This window comes from Rutidosis leptorrhynchoides, chromosome 2, assembly GCF_046630445.1.
Source record: "Rutidosis leptorrhynchoides isolate AG116_Rl617_1_P2 chromosome 2, CSIRO_AGI_Rlap_v1, whole genome shotgun sequence".
Lineage (NCBI taxonomy): Eukaryota > Viridiplantae > Streptophyta > Magnoliopsida > Asterales > Asteraceae > Rutidosis > Rutidosis leptorrhynchoides.
In genome coordinates this window covers 97,520,518-97,542,351 of record NC_092334.1, presented here as the reverse complement: position 1 = coordinate 97,542,351, position 21,834 = coordinate 97,520,518, and the positions used below count along the sequence as shown (strand labels likewise).

The window sequence follows — 21,834 nt, the reverse complement described above, 5'->3', positions numbered from 1 at the left end:
AACAACCCGAGATCCCACAATGGAAGTGGGAAAGAATAACGATGGATTTTATCACCAAACTACCAAAAACGACGGGCGGTTATGATACCATTTGGGTTATTGTTGACCGTATCACCAAATCCGCACACTTCCTGGCCATGAAAGAAACGGACAAAATGGAGAAACTTGCACAACTTTACATTAAGGAGATCGTAGCCCGACACGGTGTACCTTTATCGATTATCTCCGACCGAGATGGCCGTTTCGTTTCTAGATTTTGGCATACTTTGCAAGAAGCATTGGGAACGCGTTTAGACATGAGCACCGCATATCATCCTCAAACCGATGGACAAAGCGAACGTACAATTCAAACCTTAGAGGACATGTTACGAGCTTGCGTGGTTGATTTCGGAAAAGCTTGGGACAAGCACTTACCTCTCGCCGAGTTCTCTTACAACAATAGTTATCACGCGAGTATTAAAGTCGCACCTTTTGAAGCGCTATATGGCCGAAAATGTCGTTCACCTCTTTGTTGGGCCGAAGTAGGCGACGTACAAATCACCGGACCCGAACTCATTCACGAAACCACCGAGAAGATCATTCAAATCCGAGATAGGCTTCGGACGGCCCGGAGTCGTCAAAAGTGCTATACCGACAAAAGACGCAACGACCTTGAATTTCAAGTCGGTGACCGCGTCATGTTAAAAGTCGCACCTTGGAAGGGTGTAATCCGTTTTGGGAAACGCGGGAAGCTAAATCCACGGTATATTGGTCCTTTCGAAATCTTGGAGCGTATTGGAACCGTTGCGTATCGTTTAGATCTTCCGCCTCAATTGAACTCCGTTCATCCTACCTTCCATGTATCTAACTTGAAAAAGTGTCTTGCCGAACCCGATATCGTCATCCCTCTCGAGGAACTTACTATTGATGACAAACTTCATTTTATGGAGGAACCGGTTGAAATTGTGGACACCTCTGTCAAGACATTGAAACAAAGCCGAATCCCGATTGTTAAAGTCCGTTGGAACGCCAAAAGGGGACCCGAGTTTACTTGGGAAAGACAAGATCAAATGCAAAGGAAGTATCCTCATCTATTCATGAATTCGGAAACACAAGATCTCGAGGAAGAAACAACGACTACTACGCCTACTTAAATTTCGGGACGAAATTTCTTTTAAGGAGTAGGTAATGTAACATCCCGCCTTTTTCCATTTACTTTTCTGTTATACTAATATAAAGTCCGTTATATGTTTATAACATCTCCCGTTGATACGCGTTTTAAATTATCTCGTTTAGGTAATTCACGCACCCGAACGAAAGTTGAGGGACTAAACTTGACAAGGGATCAAACCCTTGACTAGGTCAAAGGGTCAAACCCCTTTCACCTATTCATTTTCATCTCCATCTCTCTCTCTTTCTCTCTAGCAAGAACACACACCATTACCAAATTCATTCAATCATCATCTAAATCCGATATAGGAGGCTTACAACAAAATAAATTACATATTCGTAATCCTCTCTTCATCCTCTTCATTTTGGTACCAACTTCATCTCGTTTGGGTAACATTTCTAAAACTCTAGATTTCTCTAAATTCTTGTTTTTGACTTGAAATGGTGTTAGTTAGTGTCTATGGCTCATTGTGATGTCGTGTGTGTAATTTATATGCTCGATCTCGTTGTTTTAGTGTAACTAGCATGAACTTGACTTTTGGTGTGTTGTTCTTGAATTTTGGATGATCATATGTTGTTAGATGTTAAAAGTTCATGTTCTAATTGTGTTCCTAGTATCACTAGCTTCAATTTGATGTGTAGGTTGCCTTAGAAAACTTCATGAACTTGATTATTGATTTTGGTGAATTTGGGTTAGGGTTTGATGAACTTGAAATGGACTTTTGATGCATTGAATGCCATGGATTATTATTGGTAAGTGTTTAGTTGGATTGTATGCTTGATTACCTTCGAAACGGCATATCATTCATGTAAATTGGTTGCCCGAATCATTGAATTGCATTTATGAACTTGTATGCGGTTAATGTTAAGCATTAGATGCGGTTTTGGTTGTTGTAATAGGTAGATTGATTGATGAAATGTATTTAGTTGTTTTCCTCGTCAAATTACCTTCCCAACGGTATAAGATACTTGTCTTGATTGTTTGCGGATCATAAATGGTGATTGTTTGAAGTTAGGTTCGTGCATAAAACTTAAAAATTGCTAGAACTCTCTGCACAGGTAATGGCGCGGCGCGCCATATACCCACGCGGCGCGCCATTATGGTCTGTCCAACTTTGTCAATTTTCGAATAATGTTTGCTATGCTACGCACCTCCGATTCGCATGTAACTTGTCCTAACATGCTCATACATGATTAAAAACCTCAGAAAAATAGTTCGGGACCCGACCCGAACGTGTTGACTTTTTCGTTGACTTTGACCGACCAAAGTTTGACTTTTTGTCAAACTTAACCAAATGATTATGCAACCTTCCTAACTTGTTTATATACTTGTACCTTGCATGAAACTTGACAATTTGATTTCACATGCTACATAATCGAGTCGTAACGAGCCATAGGACTAATTGAACATCTTTGACCTATCGTGTTTACCGTTATTGATGCGACCTATTTGTTTAGGTCAAGACTAGCACTATCCTTCGCACACGTTATTTTGTGAAGTACTTTTCGTACGTGCACTCAAGGTGAGATCATAGTCCCACTTTTACTCTTTTTGAACTTACATTTGAGATGAGAAAACATAAACATTTCTTTTACTAAGTGAACACAAGTACAGGAAAACAAACATTCTACATACGAGTTTAGAACAAAATCCTCAATTCGATTATCATTAGTTACACTTGCCGGGTGTAAGCGAGAACTTATGTTGTATGGATCCATATGGGTTTGACAAACCCTCATTCAAACGGTTCGCTACCGTTTACGAATGAAATATATTTTCGAGAAACAGTGTATGTTCTAGCACTAAGTGATGGGGTTCAATGGAAGGAATGTTAAGCATTGATAATTGGGTGCTCGTGAAACAAACTTTTGGAATGTATTACTATTATTTCATTGATGCAAATCTTGTGGTTCACTTGTACTTACTTACTTAAACCTATGATTTCACCAACGTTTTCGTTGACAGATTTCTATGTTTTTCTCAGGTCCTTGAACGATACATGATACATGCTTCCGCTCATTATTTTGATACTTGCATTGGATGTCGAGTATATATGCATACATGGAGCGTCTTTTGGATACTTTTAAATTGTGTCGCATAAGTTTCATTTGTACTTAAAACTTTGTATCGTAACTTGTGGTGGAACTATTCTTGTAAACTTGAATAATCTTTACATTTGAAATGAATGCGACATATCTTTTGGTCAAACGTTGTTTTAAGGACTTATGACCACGTAACGGGACCTAAGTAGACGGCACCGTCAATGACGATTTGGTCGGGTCGCTACAATATACCAATAGTACATACATCTAAAAGCTGTGTATTGTACGAGTACGAATACGGGTGCATACGAGTAGAATTATTGATGAAACTGAACGAGGATGTAATTGTAAGCATTTTTGTTAAGTAGAAGTATTTTGATAAGTGTCTTGAAGTCTTTCAAAAGTGTATGAATACATATTAAAACACTACATGTATATACATTTTAACTGATTCGTTAAGTCATCGTTAGTCGTTACATGTAAATGTTGTTTTGAAACCTTTAGGTTAACGATCTTGTTGAATGTTGTTAACCCATTGTTTATTATAACAAATGAGATGTTAAATTATTATATTATCATGATATTATGATATATAATATATCTTAGTATGATGTATATACAGTTAAATGTCATTACAACGATAATAGTTACATATATGTCTCGTTTCGAAATCATTAAGTTAGTAGTCTTATTTTTACATATGTATTTCATTGTTAATACACTTAATAATATATTTACTTATCATTTAACATAATTAACCAAGTGTATCAATATCTTAATATGATTCATATGTACCTAGTAAGACGTTGTTATAACGATAATCGTTATATATATCGTTTTCGAGTTTCTTAAATTAATAGTCTCATTTTTATGTATATAACTCATTTTTAAAATACCTAATGAGATACATACTTATAATAAAAACATGTTAACTATATATATAACCATATATATGTCATCGTATAGTTTTTACAAGTTTTAACGTTCGTGAATCACCGGTCAACTTGGGTGGTCAATTGTCTATATGAAACATATTTCAATTAATCAAGTCTTAACAAGTTTGATTGCTTAACATGTTGGAAACATTTAATCATGTAAATATCAATCTCAATTAATATATATAAACCTGGAAAAGTTCGGGTCACTACAAAAACCCTATTAGGGTTTTTAAAGCAACCGAGAGGAAAAAGAAAGAAGAAGATGCAGCTAATAATTACAAACCACCCTTATATCAAGCTGACTACTTTAGAAATTACCCAAAACCTGGGTACCATGAAGAAGGGATAAATGATGGACGGTCTTTCAAGGATGTCGCGTTCGGAAGTATGGATTTAAGGGATAGACTAACCAGGAAGATCGATGTAAATAAAAAAGGAGGCTATAAAGATTTGAGAGAAAAAATCGATGAAAAAAAGCACAGAACGTTAAGAGTTACAATCATTCTCACGCAACAACCCACACACATGTTAAGGCTAATGTTCCAAAGATGGTGGAGATTGAAGAAAAAAACACGAATGATTCATTACTGTAGTCAGCCATTGTTGGTGAGGTAATAAAGGTAGAGATGTTAGATCAGGTAGAGAAACTATGTATGATGGATGGTCTGATTGATTACACTATAAAGTATCTTAGAGGGTTGCAAATTATGATTATGCTAAACTCGGTTGAAACTACTACTAATATCTTGTCAAACTCCAACCATTCCATCCGCAATTGGTTACGAAATATTAGAAGCTGGGAAGATTTATGTTGGCCCAATAGTAGAATTACATGGATTACGATCAGAGGGGTTCCAGTTTCATGTTGGAATGCCAGTACGTTCTCTTCCATTGCCCAATAGTGGGGCACGATTCTTGATATGGAAAATTGCGACATAGTCAAAAATCAACATCAAAATCTGGTTTTTGGAAAAGTGCAGATTAAGTGTCATGGTTTAAAGAAAATAAATGAGCAAATAATGCTTAAACATAAATCATCAGTGGTTCATGTTAATGTGTTTGAAGAACATGAAAGCATATTGGAGATCGACTTTGGTAAAAATTGTGAAGGTAACAACAATTCTGATGAGATTTCTAGCCCCATGTCATCTGAATTCGGGAGAGTAGGCGATGAAACTGGAAACAAGGCAGATGAAAATGACAACTTTGATGATGATTTCAACTCCGATGATGAGGATGCAAATCCAATTATTGAAGATGATGAGGAAGGTAGTCCAATCCTACGTGAATTCTCTAACTCCGGTAACAATGGTGCCGAAAATTCGACCGGAGAACAAAAGGTAGTAGATCAAGGGTCTTGTATGGGGAACAGTACATCTTCAAAAAAAGGCAATAATTACTGTGGCCAACCCGAGAAGTCACAAAATACTCCTGTTAATTCCAAGGCAAATTATGAGGTAGAAGAGGATGAGATCATCTCGGAAACGCGACAAGGATCTAGGGTTGATAACATTGCGCGTGCAGGAGAAGATGTATCGAACAACCACATTAACCTAGATAAACCTGTAAGTCAAACTCTTTTTTTAAATATCCAAACCCAACTCGTCAACCCATTCAAAAACATCCCACATCCCTTAGCTACCCAAACTCAACATGTCAGCCCAACTAAAAATAATCCCCATTGTTGTCCACCTCCATCCACTAGCCCAAACCCCACATTAACTCCCAAGCCCAATTTAGACTTATCCCACACAAGCCCAAACTTTGTTCAAGAAACATGCCCTTTTTCCACACAAAAAAAACCTTTATCCAAACAAAATTGCAACCGATTCAAACCCTAAATAATCTCCTCTTAACACTAAACTTCTCAACCGATTTGACTGTGTGACTCATAACCATCACCCTGACAAAACCACCAAACACAATTCCCCTTTGACAGATCATGAATCATCACTCGTAAGCAATACAAGATACCCTAAACCTAATCAGAGATCACATAACATCCTTGACACAAAATCCCACCAAGATCAATCTCACTCGTCAAACCCTAGCCCTATCTCCAAGTGTAGACTAATTAATGAGGTGACATCGTCACCTTGTGAGCCACGTGCTACAGTGTCCAAAATCAAACTAAAAAACAAATCAATCAAAACCACATTCTAAAACCACATCAACCTCAACCAAAACCTCATCCACTTTGTGTGTCAATTGCATTCGAAACACTCCTGGAAATTGGAAATTGTCCTCAAGATTAATGCATATGAAATCTGTAGCGAGGTTAGGCAGTCAAAAGAAAAAGGATGGTTGTGGTAAATGCACAAAGAAAATAGTGAAAGACAACAGAACTTATAAGGAAAAAGGGGTGATGGATGTAGGTGGTAGTCAGATTAACAGAATGGCAACATCACAGGCTTCCATCAGTAGTATAAATGGTAGAGGTGGGAGTTTCAAATCGAAAGGAAGAAAGGAAGATGAATTGTATGAGTACGGTAGGAAATTTGGCTTGCAATGGCCTGAAGTGCCACAGCAACAGCAGTAAGCTTCTTCTGTTTGTTTTCTTTTTCGAAATTAAGTTATCCATGAAGATCATGTCCTTAAATATTAGAGGTTTTGCGAAGGATGGTGCATTTGAGTGGGTTAGGAACTTATGTGGGGAAGAAAAGCATGATGTGTTTGCGATTCAAGAGACAAAGTCTAGTAGAGTTAGTGATCAATGGGCTTCCTGTTTGTGGTGGTCGAATAGGGTAGGCATAGTGCAAAAGGAGGCTGTAGGTTATGCAGGAGGATTGATGATTTTGTGGGATTTAGATAGTTTTCATGTTGAGAATTTTGTGGAAAGTGAATTTTACATTGCAATAAAAGGTAAATGGAAGACAAGAATTTGCGATTCTATTGTTGTTAACATTTATGGTCCACAAGATGATGCAAGTAAGATTAGAATGTGGGATTCTTTGAATGCATTATCGAGAAGCATAGATAGTAGTTGGTTATTATGTGGCGACTTTAATGAAGTACGTGAAGAGGATGAGAGATTCAATAGCATTTTTATTCCGAGTAGGGCGAAACGCTTCAATGATTTCATAAGTGACAATAGTCTAGTAGAGGTCCCGCTTGGTGGTGGGAAATTTACTAGGGTGTGCGATAATGGGGTGAAAATGAGTAAACTTGATCGGTTTCTTGCATCCGATAACTTTCTAAATCAACGGGAGGATCTTTCGGCTCTAGTCTTGGGTAGGAAATTTTCGGATCACTGTCCAATCGTTATTAGAGATAAATTACTTGACTTTGGACCGAGACCTTTCAAAATTTTTGATGAGTGGTTGAAAAATGAAGAGGTGGAGCAAATCAATGTAAGTGGATATAGAAAGGATTGTGTTTTTTCGAAATAAACTAAAAAATGTAAAGAGTGCTTAAGGGAATGGAGCAAATCAAATATGAGCAATTTAGAAAAAGAGATGATAGAGTTAAAAGAAAAGGTTAAGGCATGGGAGATCAAAGCCAAAAATAGTATTCTCAATGATCAAGAAAGGAAATTATGGATGGATTGTAGGAAGGCTTGGTTGGATAAAGAGAGAATGAAAAGTAACATGCTCAAGCAAAAAGCAAGAGGTAAATGGATTGTAGATGGGGATGAAAATTCGAGCTTCTTTCACGCTGTCATTAAGCGCAAGTACAGTAAAACCAACATCAGGGGTTTGATTATTAATGGCTTGTGGAATGAAAATTCGGTTGAAATAAAAGAAGCCATGAAGGAACATTTTCGTATGATCTTCGAAAAAAGAGCAGTCCATCGCCCCTCCATGCGACTGTTTCAGCACACCGTTTTATCCAAATCCGAAGCAAGTGAATTAGAAGGAAAATTCAGCGAGTCAAAAATCCTTAAGACGATTATGGATAGTGACGGGAATAAAGCGCCCGGTCCCGACGGCTTTAATAAGAATTTCTTTAAGAAGTATTGGGAGCTTATTAAATGTGATCTCATAAAGGCATTAGAATGGTTTTGGAAAAAGGGAGAAATTTCCAAAGGATGTGATGCATCTTTCATCTCCTTGATTCCAAAGGTGAAAGATCCACTTGGTTTGAATGATTATAGACCCATTAGTTTAATAAGTGGTGTCTACAAAATATTTTCGAAGGTGTTGTCAAATAGATTGTGTAAGGTCATCCCAAACATAGTAGGTGTAGAACAAAGTGCCTTTCTAAAAGAAAGATACATTTTAAACGGTGTTTTAATTGCGAATGAGACGGTTGAGTTCATGAAGAGATCAAAGAAAAAGGATCTTGTTTTTAAAGTAGATTTTAATTGCTCGAAACTCAACTATCATTTTAACCCCCTCATTTTCATCATCATCATCATCATCATCATCATCATCATCATCATCATCATTATTATTATTATTATTATCCTACACACTAAAACATGCGATGAAATTCGTCGTTTTAGTTGTTTCGTATTGTCGTTTTGAGTTCGCGTTCACACTACAAACAGTCCCTCAAATTCGGCTCAATTTACACAACGGCCCTTCAACTTTATACTTTTTCGAGGGTAAAAAGTGTAAATATATAATTTTATTAAAATAAAAGAAAATAATTCCACCCGAATTTTTAACGGGCCATATCTTCTCGCTCGGTGCGAGTTAAATTTTTCCGAGATCACCGTTCAACTCGGAAAAAATCTAACGAACACAAGGGGACTAACTACACGGAAACAGACATCGTTAAAAAAAACACTAAATATTTCGGGCTATATTTCATACATATACATATACACATACGTACAACAAACAACTCAACCTATTAGATTTATTAGGTACCAAACAACGTACATCCAAATTCGACCGCGCGTTGAATACAACCGCAACAACGCGCGGTCGAAATTTTTTCTAGTTTTTACTAATAACCATTACCTCCTCTTATATTTTTCTTTTCCATCAATATTCATAGAAAAATAAAAATTTTAGAATTTAGAATACAATAGAAACTAAAAATAAATGAAACAGATCCAAATTACATATTAGAAAAAAATTGACTTTATGCAAATAATTTAATCTTAATTTTTTCTTAATAATTCATAATAACCAAAACTTAAGTTATAAATCATTTTGTTTTCCTTATATCAATTAGTTAAGTATCAATTTATTCATATTCTACTATATGTTCTATATAATAAGTTGCTAATTACATTGATACATTATTGCCTATAATAGTCCACGACACAAGATTTGAAAAGTAAAGTATTTTAATTAATTACCATATTAACTATTAGACAACACTTATAAATAGTATCAGGGGTATTTTTGTCTTTTTACCCTTTTTCCCCCTTCCCCCTTCTTTCTTTCAAGTAACACCACAAAAGCCCCCACACACTTTGTTCAAAAATTAAAATCGGCCCCCAACACAGCGGGTTAAAGCGTCAAATCAAAATTCTCCTAAAATATCTTAAATAAACTCCACTCAAATATTCAACAGGTCATATCTTCTCGCTCGCAACGAGCTAAATTTTTCCGACACCATCCTTAAACTCGAAAGAATTTTATGAACACAATGTCACTAACTATACGCAAAACGGACACTTTTAAAAAAATGCTAAATATTTAGGGCACTTTTCATATATGTTGATTTTTCACTCGCAGGCTCCGTAACTAAACACAATAAAATACATTAAAAAGCGAACCCCCGCCACGAAGCGAGAGTTCGAAAACTAGTTTAGACTAAAATGTTAAATTGTTTTGTCACATCATTTATAATATAATCTTCTCATCTTCTGTATTCTATATAATATATAATAATATGATAATTTAAACGTCGGAGTATATGAAAACAAATATGTTTTATCTTATAATAACAAATTATTGTAAATATATATCTTCAAAAAAGAAATTGAAAAAAATTAACCACTTTTGGTTTTAAAAAAAGGAAGATAATTAGTCACATATGTATATACAAAATCACACATCTATAGACTACAGCAACAAAACCCAATACCACATATGTGGTGTATGAGAGATGTGAGATGTAAACAATTCTTCCCCTATCCGATAATATAAACACAAGTCATTTCTCCACCCAGAGTGAAAACACTCTTGAAAGTAGAGAAAGTCATCCCTCTCTCTATTCGACGGATAGAGAGATTGCTTTCAAGTGGACCTCCGGCCAATAAGTAGGAAAAAAATTAAAAAAATAAAAGTAAAAATTGAGACGCCATGAAAATGGTAGAATCAAATTTTCATGGGTTTTAAATCATGCCTGAAATTTAATTTGGGCTCTAAGAGTCAGTCAAGTCGCCAATAAATCGACGCTTGCTGTCGACTCAATAACTAGAGCCGTACACACATCTATAGACTATACCTATTAATTAAATTTTACATTATAAAACGAATTTAATACTTCAATACGTAATAAATTGTTACTTCACACTTGCAGTAACAAAAAGGTTGATTCTTTCTACTTACTTTTATGACCAAAATACCACGAAAAGTTTTTAACCACTGAAGTTGCTTCTGGAAATAACGGTGATAAGGTGTAATTAAGCTAAAAGAGATTCAAAATTTGGATCCTCACATGTTATATGGTTGTGAGTTTAATAAATACAAACCACATACATATGTTTGAATCATATGGTTTCAAAACTAAAGTTCCCCGTAACATTCACCTAAACTATAGATAGAAGGCAAAATCAAAATTTCCTACAGTACATTGCAACTAACTTTGTTTTTCACTTGCAGAATTTAAGGTGGTCCCGGGAAAATATCTTGAAAAAAGAGGGCCAAATCACCATTAATAGCATCGAAAGATACCATCTTCTCCACAACATTCTGCCAATCGATTCATATATATAGTTATAGTTTATATGGAAATACGAATTACAAATAATCACCAATTGAATCAAATGGAACATATAACCTTACTGAATACAGCACCTTATAGTGGTCATCTTGAGCTATTATCATTTCATTACAAACTCGGTCGATATTAATGCCTTTGATGGTATGATCCAATACTGATGCAGATCTCCTAATAACTTCTTGAGGAACACCTACAATATAATACTGACAGCCTATAATATATTATAAAAATAAATTAATAAATTAAGAATGGGCAGGTTTTGCTGGTATTAACAAGTCATAGTACACTAGCAGTTTTGGTTTTCTTTTAGACATGATTCATTTTAAGTTTCTTCAGGTGCTAAACATGTATATGCAAAGTATCTTAATCTTAATAGTAGAAACTAATAAAATGATGAGCAGAATTTATATTTTGATATGACATGACATGGTTGAACATACCGGCAAGAAGGGCACAGTAATGTCCTGCAAAAGAGAATTAAAGTGGCATTAACAAAAACTTTCTTCTAAGTTCTAACTCAGATTTAATAGCTAATACCAACTCACCATAGCTGAGAAGTGCATGTCCAGGAACCAGCCTGACATATACAACATGACAGATGATATTAGAAGTGGTGCAAAATAACTTCAATAAGGACGTGGAATATGAGTATTAGTTAAAGCCTTGTTGATTTACCTATATAGAAATACAATTTCATCAATGTTTTCACTGTTGTCGTCGGGTCTTAGTATGCTCATTGTGTAGTATTTGACTTTATCCGACTGATATTCATCAACAATTTTGATTAGTAACTCATAGTACATGGATATGACTAGAAAAGCTTTCATTCTTTAAAGTTGTTAACTTGTTACCTGAGATAAATCGCTATTAACAAATATCTGGGTCAAGTGAGTGCAAATTAGAACCTGCAGCGTATGTTTACGAGTTTGACAGTTAGTCAACAAACCAGGTTTAACCTCGAAAGTTGTGGATACTTCATAATAAGCACCTATGACCTATCTATATCTAAATCTTATCTTATTTATCAACATTAGAAGATTTTTAATTATTTACACTAATTGAAGTATAAATGTATGGACTTTGACAGCCTGCAGGGGGATAGAGGGAATTAGCAGGTGATGGGTTAATGAGAGTTGAGATCAGTTTTACTTTTTCTGAAAGGAATTTTTACAAAAGGCAATGCATCCCACATCGGATGACTGAAATATACAAAGGTGAAGGGAGTGGCTATAAAAGCAGAGGCCCAAGAAAGGAGTAAGCATATCTTTCTCGGCCTTTTGGCTAAGATCAAGTGTAGTATCTGTTCTTATCAGTTTAATATCTGATATGCTGGCGCACCCCTCCAATTTTTAGTCAAAATTTTGCTTGTTCAGCTTATTTCAACTTTTATTAAAAAGCTTATTTAAATTTATATAGAAATTAAAAAGGTCAATTGTCTGCTCAGAAAAAAGCTTACAAGCTTTTCAAAATGGCAACTTTTAAAAGCTGTTTCAAATATACATCAAGTTTACTGAACTTTCAGCTGGCAATTGTCTGCTCAGAAGTTTTTCAAAAAGGCAAATGTTTAGTTGTTTCAAATATACATCAAGTTTACTTTTTAAGGAACTTTCAAAGGGTAATTGTCTGCTCAGAAAGCTTACAAGTTTTTCAAAAAGGCAACATTTTAAGCTGTTTCAAATATACATCAAGTTTGCTTTTTAATGATTTTCAGCCAGGGTAAGAGAAACAAACCTTTGGAGGAGTATACATTGAGAGAAAATGTTCAATTGTTCCACCAAGGAGTCCAACACCATCTATATATATAAGGAGGGAAGAGTGAAATGCTTAGCATATCATAAAAAAGGAGAATACATATATATAACTAGTGACATCTTTATATTTTTAAACAAACCTTCAGTTAGAGTCCCCTTGCCAAATTCATCCAGCAAACATAATGATCGTGAAGTAGCATGCCTTGAAATATTTTAATATCATTATGAATTTCAATAAATTAACTAAGAATTCACTTAGTTACACCAATAAATACCTTAGCATCATTCCAACTTGGTGCAGATCAATCATAAATGTAGATTGTTCAGCTGTCATAAGCTTGCTTCCCATAGCGCAGAAAATCCTGTACTTGCATTAATCATTGACAAATACCCCGAGTATACATTAGTAAAGCAATTCAAGATCATTATGATTGTATATTAGAAGGGGGTTAAAGCTAACCTATCAGTTAAACCCACTATCGCAGCATCTGCGGGTACAAAACTTCCAATGTGGGCAAGAAAAACAATCAATGCTACCTGCAATTAAAGTTAAATGGCATTGAATCTGGGTCTTTTGTTCACGAGGCTTTGTTGGACTCTATATGCAAGTTTATGACGAGAACATTCTGAGACCGTACAGAAAATAGGAACCACCTGCTTTATGTAAATGCTTTTTCCGGAATAATTAGGCCCTGTGATGATATGAATACTCCCTGAGAAACGTAATTCAGATAACCAACAAATGAATAAACACGATGTTTGTGAATTCTTAGAAGCTAAGTAAACAAAGAAACATTCAATAAAAATGACGCGCCATGTACCATGATCAATAATCTTGGTATCATTTGGAATAAATGTGTCAACTGTCATTTCCTGCAAAACATGTCTGATAACAGATTGCACTGAATGTTATTGCCTAAATATTGACTTGGGCAGTCCAGTATGAGAGGAGTGATTTTTGGGAAGAAAAAAAGATACTCTGAGTTTTCTGACCTTCCATTCCTAATATCAAGCACAGGTTCAGCAGCACTCAATGTGGGTCTTACATAATTATTTTGACGAGCGACCAGTGCCAATGACAAAAGGCTATCGAGCAATGAGCAACATTAGTCAATAAATACTAAAAAACAGTTTACAAAAGGTCGAGAAGCTAAGGATCAGCTAGCTAAAAATGTATCTGACCAGTCAAGTTCAGCTGCAAAATTGACCCCCTTGAGTAGATGCATTGAGAACTCAAGAATATGCGACACTAAGTCCCTTGTAATGGCTCTCTCCATATCTTTGAAAGGATATGAGTAAATACAAGAAAGATACAAAAAATTGATTAATACAATGCATATATCAACTTAAATCCTGAGAGTTGAATTTTTTATGCCCAGGCGAATGAAAATCTCTTAGTATGTGTTAAGAAAACTGAATGGTTCCCCAGCCTGTTACGATTTCATTAGCAGCTGAAAGAGAGTTTATTATTAAGATCACATACCCAGAATTTTATGATAGATGTCTCCTAAAAGACTGTCCAATTCTCGTGTTTTTGCATTGCGGTAGTAGAACTTTCTAACGTCACTGTCTTCATCAGAGAACTGGAAAACGAAACTCGGGCTTAATGAGTTGGAGTTGATTAAATGCATCTAAATATATGGTAATGTTATATTAAGATTAACAAGTAACCATCTTACTGCAAATTCGTAGTCTTCAAGGTTGTCTAGGACTCCTTCCTCTAGCCTTTCTTCAAATATGCACATCAGGTATCCTATTCGGAAACACAAACATTAGTAAAGCATATGAAGATACACTCTCAATTTCAGCACTAAAGAAACAACAGTTTAGTTACACATCCTTCAACATATGATTCTTTTAAATTGGAGAGTGGCAACAATGTTTATTTACTTACATTGTTACGACAAAAAAGTAGCTCCTAAACTGCAAGAGATTTTAGGGAGAAACTAAGAGTTGTGGTATCATCAATGTTTTTTTACTTATGTTGTTACACTATTCGTACATCTATTTTATATTTACTTGGTTATAGTTATTTTCTATATATACTATTTATTCGTATATCTATACTAGAGTCATAGATCCTTCATAGTTCAGTTTCAAGCTGTGTAGGAAAACCAGAAGAGCAAGTAACTAAAGGATGGTTCTATGTGGGGTGGCCTATATGGAGCCAGTAATGGCCAGTAATGGGAGCCTAGCCTGGACAAACATCGTCTTTAGAAGAAAGAGGTTGGGAAACCAAGAGACATCAAATAGATATACCATCTTTACATTATATAGTGTTATAGTATGCTGATTACATATATTTGCAAAATTTAAGACTAAGAATTGGAGGGGTGCGCCAGCCAAGGTAGTAGTGCAACACCAAGGCGACGCTCAAAGACCCCAATAGCAAGCTATTGTGATGGGCCTTTCCCCATAAAAAATAAGATTAATATCGAGTGGGCCGATGACCCACATATCAGATATTAAACTGATAAGAACAGATACTACACTTGATCTTAGCCAAAAGGCCGAGAAAGGTATGCTCATTCCTTGGTTGGGATGCTGCTTTTATAGCCACTCCCTTCACCCTTGTATTTTTCACTCACCCGATGTGGGATTGTGAGCTACCCTTTTAATATCAGTTTTCACCAATAATTCTACACTAGACTAAAACTTCAGACCCTTTTCTAATTGTACCTGATTGAGTAAATTTTATTTCAAACTTAATTAAAGAGCACAGTAGTACTTAAGTTTAGATAGAATATATATAAACATATGGGTAAGATCTTATATTAGTGCTTCAAGACTGGCATCATATCCAATATGTCAGACATGTATGATGATAGCAAAAGTTTAAGATGATTAACTTCAGCCCAGTTGAACTACATACATTTAGGCGTTAGACAGTATTTGCAAAGAAGAAAGACAAACCTATTTGATTAATATAAACAACTTGTGGGAGCAATTGATCTCTAGACATGTAAGGAAGACGTGCGAGTTCTAACGATGATACCTGTCCAAGGAATGGTGTAATGATTACTAAAACATATATAAACACAAATTTACTTCCAATAACGATGCCATTACAACATTTGTACAGTTAGAACTGAACCTCCTCCAAAAATTCTGGCAATTCTTCATATATTTGCCTCAGTTCATCCAACTGCATTTGATATAAAGGAAAGGTTTGTCAAGAAAAAGGAAAATGCACTTGTAAGGTAAATATGCAGAAATAGAGAGACATATAATGTGTGATTGAGATTATTCAATCATAAGGTCCTAACCTCTTCACAAAAACCATCTTTTACAGATGTCTCGTAACCTTTGTCTTTACTTCTATTTACATCAATAACACCAATTATCTACAAAAGAAAAAACAAATAAAAAAAAATAGTGAAAGTTTAATTTAATATCATCTAAAATTTAAGATAGCACCTAGAGGAGGAAATAACATGATTTAGACAGCAGTGAAATTTTAATTGAAGAAGCATGAACATATTGTGAAATGAATAATCAGCAAAGTGAAATAAAAGCTAACCAACCAGTTCATATACATAAGCCAGATCCATTGAAATGCAAGAAGCCGCCTATTAAAAAGTCACAATCCAATTACGTAATTGCCTTCCAGCTACAACAATAATATATAAGAAAACAAATGAAAACAAAACTGCATCATTACCATTTTTTCGAGAGTAATTCATTACCTTCTCAATAATATTTACACCAAAGTAGTTAGCATGCTCCTGAAGATTTTCAGAAACTCCTAGGTCAAACATCTTGTTGATATGCAGAAGTGCAGCAAGGCTCTACATGATATAAGAAACATAAGTTAAAACAAGTTGATGACAAGGTCCTTATATGTATATAACTACTACAGATGTGTAGAGGTTTTATGTATTGTCAACATACGGAGTAATTCTTATCTGAAGACAGGGTTAGCATGCAACAGCGAAATGTATATTTAAAAATTATGCATGCTTTCAGATAGATATAAGGATGTCATGAAATGAAGAACAAAGATTACCTTCAAAAAGGAAGTCCAATCACCACAGGAACATACAGAACTGGGGGAGTTGAATTTCTACCATGCAAAAAACTTAAATAATGAGTGAGAACATTACAAATAAAATATATACTAAAAAATTAACTATTCTGGAGTTGTAACATATAAATAGACTTGATGAGACCAACTATAGTGGACCACAATGGAAAAATAGTAGAGCTTCTTATGGGCTGCAGTAATAATACCATGCAAAACTGGAAATATTGGATCACCCATTCATATAAAGATATTTCAATGCTTTAGAATTTAGAATTTACAACAAACCACCTCCATATCCAATAAAAAGTTAATATGTCATCTAAAATAAATAAATATAAGACATAAGATAGTATTGTACCTTCAATATGTGGGGAACATCCTTAACAGATTTCAACGTATTACGTAAAGCAGTCAACAATTCTTCAGATGCAACGAAGAATGATATCTGAATCTATCAAAGAACACAAACATTTTTGCAGATACGGAGTAAAGCACACAACGACGAATGCAAGTTTTAAAAAGGATACAAAATCCAGACGACTATTCAAATTGTCGATGTCTAGTATGGGCCTGAGAAACCATGTCCTATTACAGAGAAAACAAACCATCAGTATGAACCTGTAGGCTGCAGGAAAAGTTTCAATCACTGAATATTTCTACACTTACAGAACATAAAAAAGCAAATCCTTGTTTACCTGAGAAGACGTTTGCCCATAGGTGTCACACACTAAAAACATAGAACATCGATTAGATACTGATTTCAAAATCAAAGAAGATAAAAAAGAAGAGAGCAATCTCCACACCTTATTCATCATTCCAAAGACAGAAAACCTGCATGTAATCGAATATTACCATCACAGTCATATTTATAAAGATTCAATTGGAACTAAATCATTGATCTCTCAACTATAGTTACTTTTGATATGTACACAAACAGAAAGAACAATTGATTACCCTTCTTTTGCTCTACCAATACCCATGTGACTTGGATGTTTGTCTGTTTGGAATATCTGCAACGCCTCATGAGCTGCGGAGTCAACTTTAAGAAATTTGTTCCTGCATTTCAAAAAAAGAGGACTTATAGGCAACCAGTGGTGGATGGTAATATGAATACCAAAAGTATGATTACATACAGTGAGATTTGCATGACAGAATTGATTGCAATTGACACACTCCCACACTCATTTTGTTCAATGGTATCCACGACTCTTTCGTTCTCCAATATGGCAAGAAGTCCTCCACTAGCACGAACTTGAACTTCACTCTCTATGTCCATCATAGAGCTTAGCTATAGTTAAAAAAAAACAATAGAATATTGACTTAGACTAAAGTACAACTTTATTATAAATAAAGTTATATGACAATTATAGCACGATTATCTATAACAAGACCAGATTGTTCAACAATACTAGATCCAATAGTGTGGTGGTAGAAGAGTGACGGGAAAGAAAAGAGTATAGCAACAATAAGTAACATAACTCGAAAGCAAGGCGCACATGGAGGATATTTATACAGTGTCCAGTCTTATTTTAGTCAGCTAACAGAAGATTTTATAAAAGACCAAACCAAACAAAGTAACCAAAGAGGAAGAAGAGATAGTATTTGCTGAAATTTGTTAATTAAACGGATTAACAATGTGAGTGTCTTAAAAGTAATTGGCATAAACACTGTCAGACAAACATTAAACTAGGGAGGAGTGATAACTTGGGGAAAAAAAAATCATGAAATAACTTACAAAGCAGACTCTTTCTTTGATGTTTAACCCATCATCCATTCCTGTTACTCGAAGATATATTAATCTGTCTTATGAGACCAACAGATAAAACAGCAAGTTCGAAACGTTAAAAATAGAGAACTTTATAAACCGAGAGGCAATATGTATACGGAAACATATCATATCATATGAAAGATAAAAAGATACAAAAATAATAGAAGCATATTCATAATAATTCATCACTATAAACTTCTGGTGCTACCATCGGCCAAAAAATAGATAAGTTTCTGAATGCTTTTGTCTCTGTTATTTTAGAACAGTCAACCATTCTTGTTAAAATCATAGCTTACTACAAATTCATCATATCAACATGAACAAAAAAGGTATCACATAAATAGTGGGTTAAGTTTGTACATGACAGATCACAACAGTGTTCACTATATACGAATAATATGGCAAAAGAGGTATTTGATGAAACCCATAAACTTCTATTTAGTTCAGACTTCCAAATTTGCTGAAAGGCAAAAAGAATTACTAGCCGGAAACTTGAGAAATATGTTCATTATTACTCAGTGTTACAACCAACGACCTTCAAAAGCAGTCACCATTGAATTGCATAACTGAAAATCATTTTAGAGTTACTACACCTGTGCCACGCTTGTTCATAACTAAATATTGAACTCTTCATCTGCTTTACAGAAGGCACCTCGCTTTCACCATCTGTATCACTAGCAAGAGTAAGTACACAATCCACAATCCACAAGCTCAGGGTGCATAAAGAACGCAAAAAAAAACCCTACCATTTTGTTGTAAAGCAGTCAAGAGAAATTCATCACTCTTGGTACTTGTGTATATGATCAATGGCTTAACCTGATACTTCACTGGGACAAGACAAAGTAAGAAAAAAGAGTTGTTAAGCTGCAGTAAGCTGTCCAATGACCCACACTGAAAAGCTGATGATATGAAATAGAAGTAATCAAGTATCATAAGGAAGAGGAGAGGAAATGCAACTAAAATCTTATTGACGAGTTAACGAAATTCCCTTCACCTTGTAAAAAATATTGTATGTAAGAGGGAAAGCAAAAGTATCTTTTACCCATATCAATCAAGGGAAACTCTCCAGTTCCGTCTTCCCATAGTTCCAGCACATGAAGTTCACGAGTAAGAGTATCATAATAGGAAACTCCAATTCTAATTACAAAATTTTAGTAATGTGTCAACTCTATTACACATATCTTCATATCATATTGAAAGGGAAGACTTAGTCTGCAGGATATTGTAAATATAAGATTATTATGTACATTATTCCTGGTAAACAAATAAAATATGATAATGATTATCAGTATATTAGTGTGGATAACGTCAATATCAGTTTGGCGGCATACACAAAATACTGATGTTTGTTTACGAAAGAAGCTTAACCTATGACCCTGCATGAGGCATGCCATGTACACCTGCATAGACAAACCATTCGAGCGTGTGTGTTTTCGCGCGAAAGTGAATCGGTGTATTTATGTAGAGTTTTTTACTGAGTACAAGTGTACAACAGTTATTATATATACTTATATTTACAAGCCTAAGTGAAATGAATAGTACTATTTATTTTTTACTTTTCGCAAACTTACCCCCAATTTTTATTAAAATACAAATCGACCCCCACTTTATACTTATATTTACAAGTCAAAGTGAAATGAATAATCCTATTCATTTTTTTACTTTTCGCAAACTTACCCCCCAACTTTTATTAAAATACAAATCGACCCCCACTTTATACTCTTATTAAAAAACAAATCGCACCCCCACTTTATACGTATATTTTTTCCCAAATTTCACAAACTTAACCCCCTAACTTTTATTAAAATATAAATCGAACCCCCACTTTATTAACTTTTTTTTTTTTTACTAATATTCAATTTTCACAAACTTAACCCTCTAACTTTTATTAAAATACAAATCAAACTCCCACTTTATACGTATATTTTTTTTCAAACTTAACCCCCTAACTTTTATTAAAATACAAATCGAACCCCCACTTTACTAACTTTTTTTTAAATAAAACTCGAACGCTAAAAGAAGCAACTTTCACAAAAGGAACAACCCTTCAATGTTAGATGTCGAAAAAAATTCGTTTTTACAAAATAGATCAAGACTTTTTTTTAACTCGCATTCAAAACGGAGCCCCCGGCGCGAAGCGAGGGCTCCACAACTAGTTATACTACTAATTACTCGTAATACCGATTAATTATGAAAATTTGGAATGGAATTGGGATTCGTTTAAGTAAATATCGGTTCAGTCTCTTTATATTAGAGATAGACAAAATTTCCAAAATGATCCCTGTAGTTTCGATCAGAATACACTCATGGTCCCTATTCTTTTATACGTAATGGATGATCATGTGGTTTACACTTGATGATCCCTGCCACTAACGTCCATTAACTTTTTCCGTTAACTTTTGGCATGTGCAAGGCACATGAGAGTAAGAATGTATTTTCCTTTGTGTCTTCACCATCTTCTTCATTCATCCCAAAATTATAAACCCTATAATCAATTCAAATCTAATATAAACTAAATATAAATTCAAATCAAAATCTTAAAATAAATAAACACGTTCTCAATATATACCAATATATAAATGCTCCATATATAAACCATGAACAAGAGTAAATGTTGTGTACCTATCATAACACCCTTCGAAACTTTACGTTCTCATCATCATCGTAAATAGGAAAGTGTTAGATGTAAATAAAAACTTTGTAGAAGACCAGGATTACGCATTTAATTTGTTTGTTTAATTATTTTATATATTTATTAAATTAATTAGCCGATTTATTTATTTATATATTTTTTTCGACATTTATTTATATATATTTTTGATTTTTGATATATAATGAAATGTATACTCTAGTCCTTGTACATTTTTAATGTATTAATTCGTCTCATTTTAATGATGATGATCCAAGGTTTATTATTGCCGGTAACTAAATTACCCAAGTCTCGTTGGTCTCACACAACTTAGTCGCGGTTTCCTTAACCGGATGAGATTAAATTTACTTTGGATAGCCTAGGACTTAATCCTAAGTTTAAGTTTTAGTTAACCACTAAAATAAGACGCAGGAAGGCAGTAGATCACGAAGCGATGGCATTGGATACTATGCACCGAACCTTGGATGGATAAAAGTTAAAGGTAAGGGACTGTTATGTTAATCAATAAAACCCGTGAGGATTACTTTATTATTGATCGGCTATTTATAAAGCACAAATGCAAACCCCTACACCCACAAACTGGCCGGGCCTAACCTATACACTCTAACACTCCCCCGCAGTCCGAACGGCGAAATCGTGGAAGTTCGGACTGGATCAAAACAATA

General features: G+C 34.7%; 2 protein-coding genes, 1 non-coding gene and 1 pseudogene across 3 annotated transcripts; 2 read left to right on the top strand and 2 right to left on the bottom strand.

The window, feature by feature from the left end:
* Nucleotides 1-6,709: 6,709 nt before the first annotated feature.
* On the top strand, nucleotides 6,710-7,519 carry LOC139888111 (uncharacterized). The gene has a single exon (XM_071871145.1). It carries the CDS (start codon nucleotides 6,710-6,712, stop codon nucleotides 7,517-7,519), a length of 810 nt encoding a protein of 269 aa, XP_071727246.1.
* A 3,136-nt stretch (nucleotides 7,520-10,655) lies between these two features.
* Nucleotides 10,656-19,916, bottom strand: LOC139891205 (DNA mismatch repair protein MSH5-like). The gene is made up of 33 exons (XM_071874158.1): nucleotides 19,888-19,916; nucleotides 19,562-19,656; nucleotides 19,266-19,346; nucleotides 19,113-19,185; nucleotides 18,487-18,550; nucleotides 17,885-18,039; nucleotides 17,706-17,807; nucleotides 17,555-17,582; nucleotides 17,447-17,478; nucleotides 17,279-17,336; nucleotides 17,110-17,196; nucleotides 16,734-16,790; nucleotides 16,414-16,515; nucleotides 16,252-16,296; nucleotides 15,994-16,071; nucleotides 15,822-15,872; nucleotides 15,641-15,722; nucleotides 14,407-14,480; nucleotides 14,211-14,310; nucleotides 13,910-14,006; nucleotides 13,721-13,813; nucleotides 13,549-13,613; nucleotides 13,382-13,440; nucleotides 13,188-13,264; nucleotides 13,003-13,089; nucleotides 12,868-12,929; nucleotides 12,708-12,769; nucleotides 11,828-11,881; nucleotides 11,652-11,737; nucleotides 11,522-11,553; nucleotides 11,417-11,440; nucleotides 11,051-11,166; nucleotides 10,656-10,945 (listed from the first exon to the last, which is right to left on the bottom strand). The coding sequence occupies exons 1-33, from the start codon at nucleotides 19,911-19,913 to the stop codon at nucleotides 10,859-10,861; spliced, it is 2,391 nt and encodes a 796-aa protein (XP_071730259.1). The 5' UTR covers nucleotides 19,914-19,916; the 3' UTR covers nucleotides 10,656-10,858.
* LOC139895465 (U2 spliceosomal RNA) lies at nucleotides 12,237-12,354 on the top strand (annotated as a pseudogene).
* LOC139895442 (U2 spliceosomal RNA) lies at nucleotides 15,056-15,250 on the bottom strand. Its single transcript, XR_011775889.1, has one exon. It is a non-coding gene; the product is annotated as a U2 spliceosomal RNA (small nuclear RNA).
* Nucleotides 19,917-21,834: the final 1,918 nt, after the last annotated feature.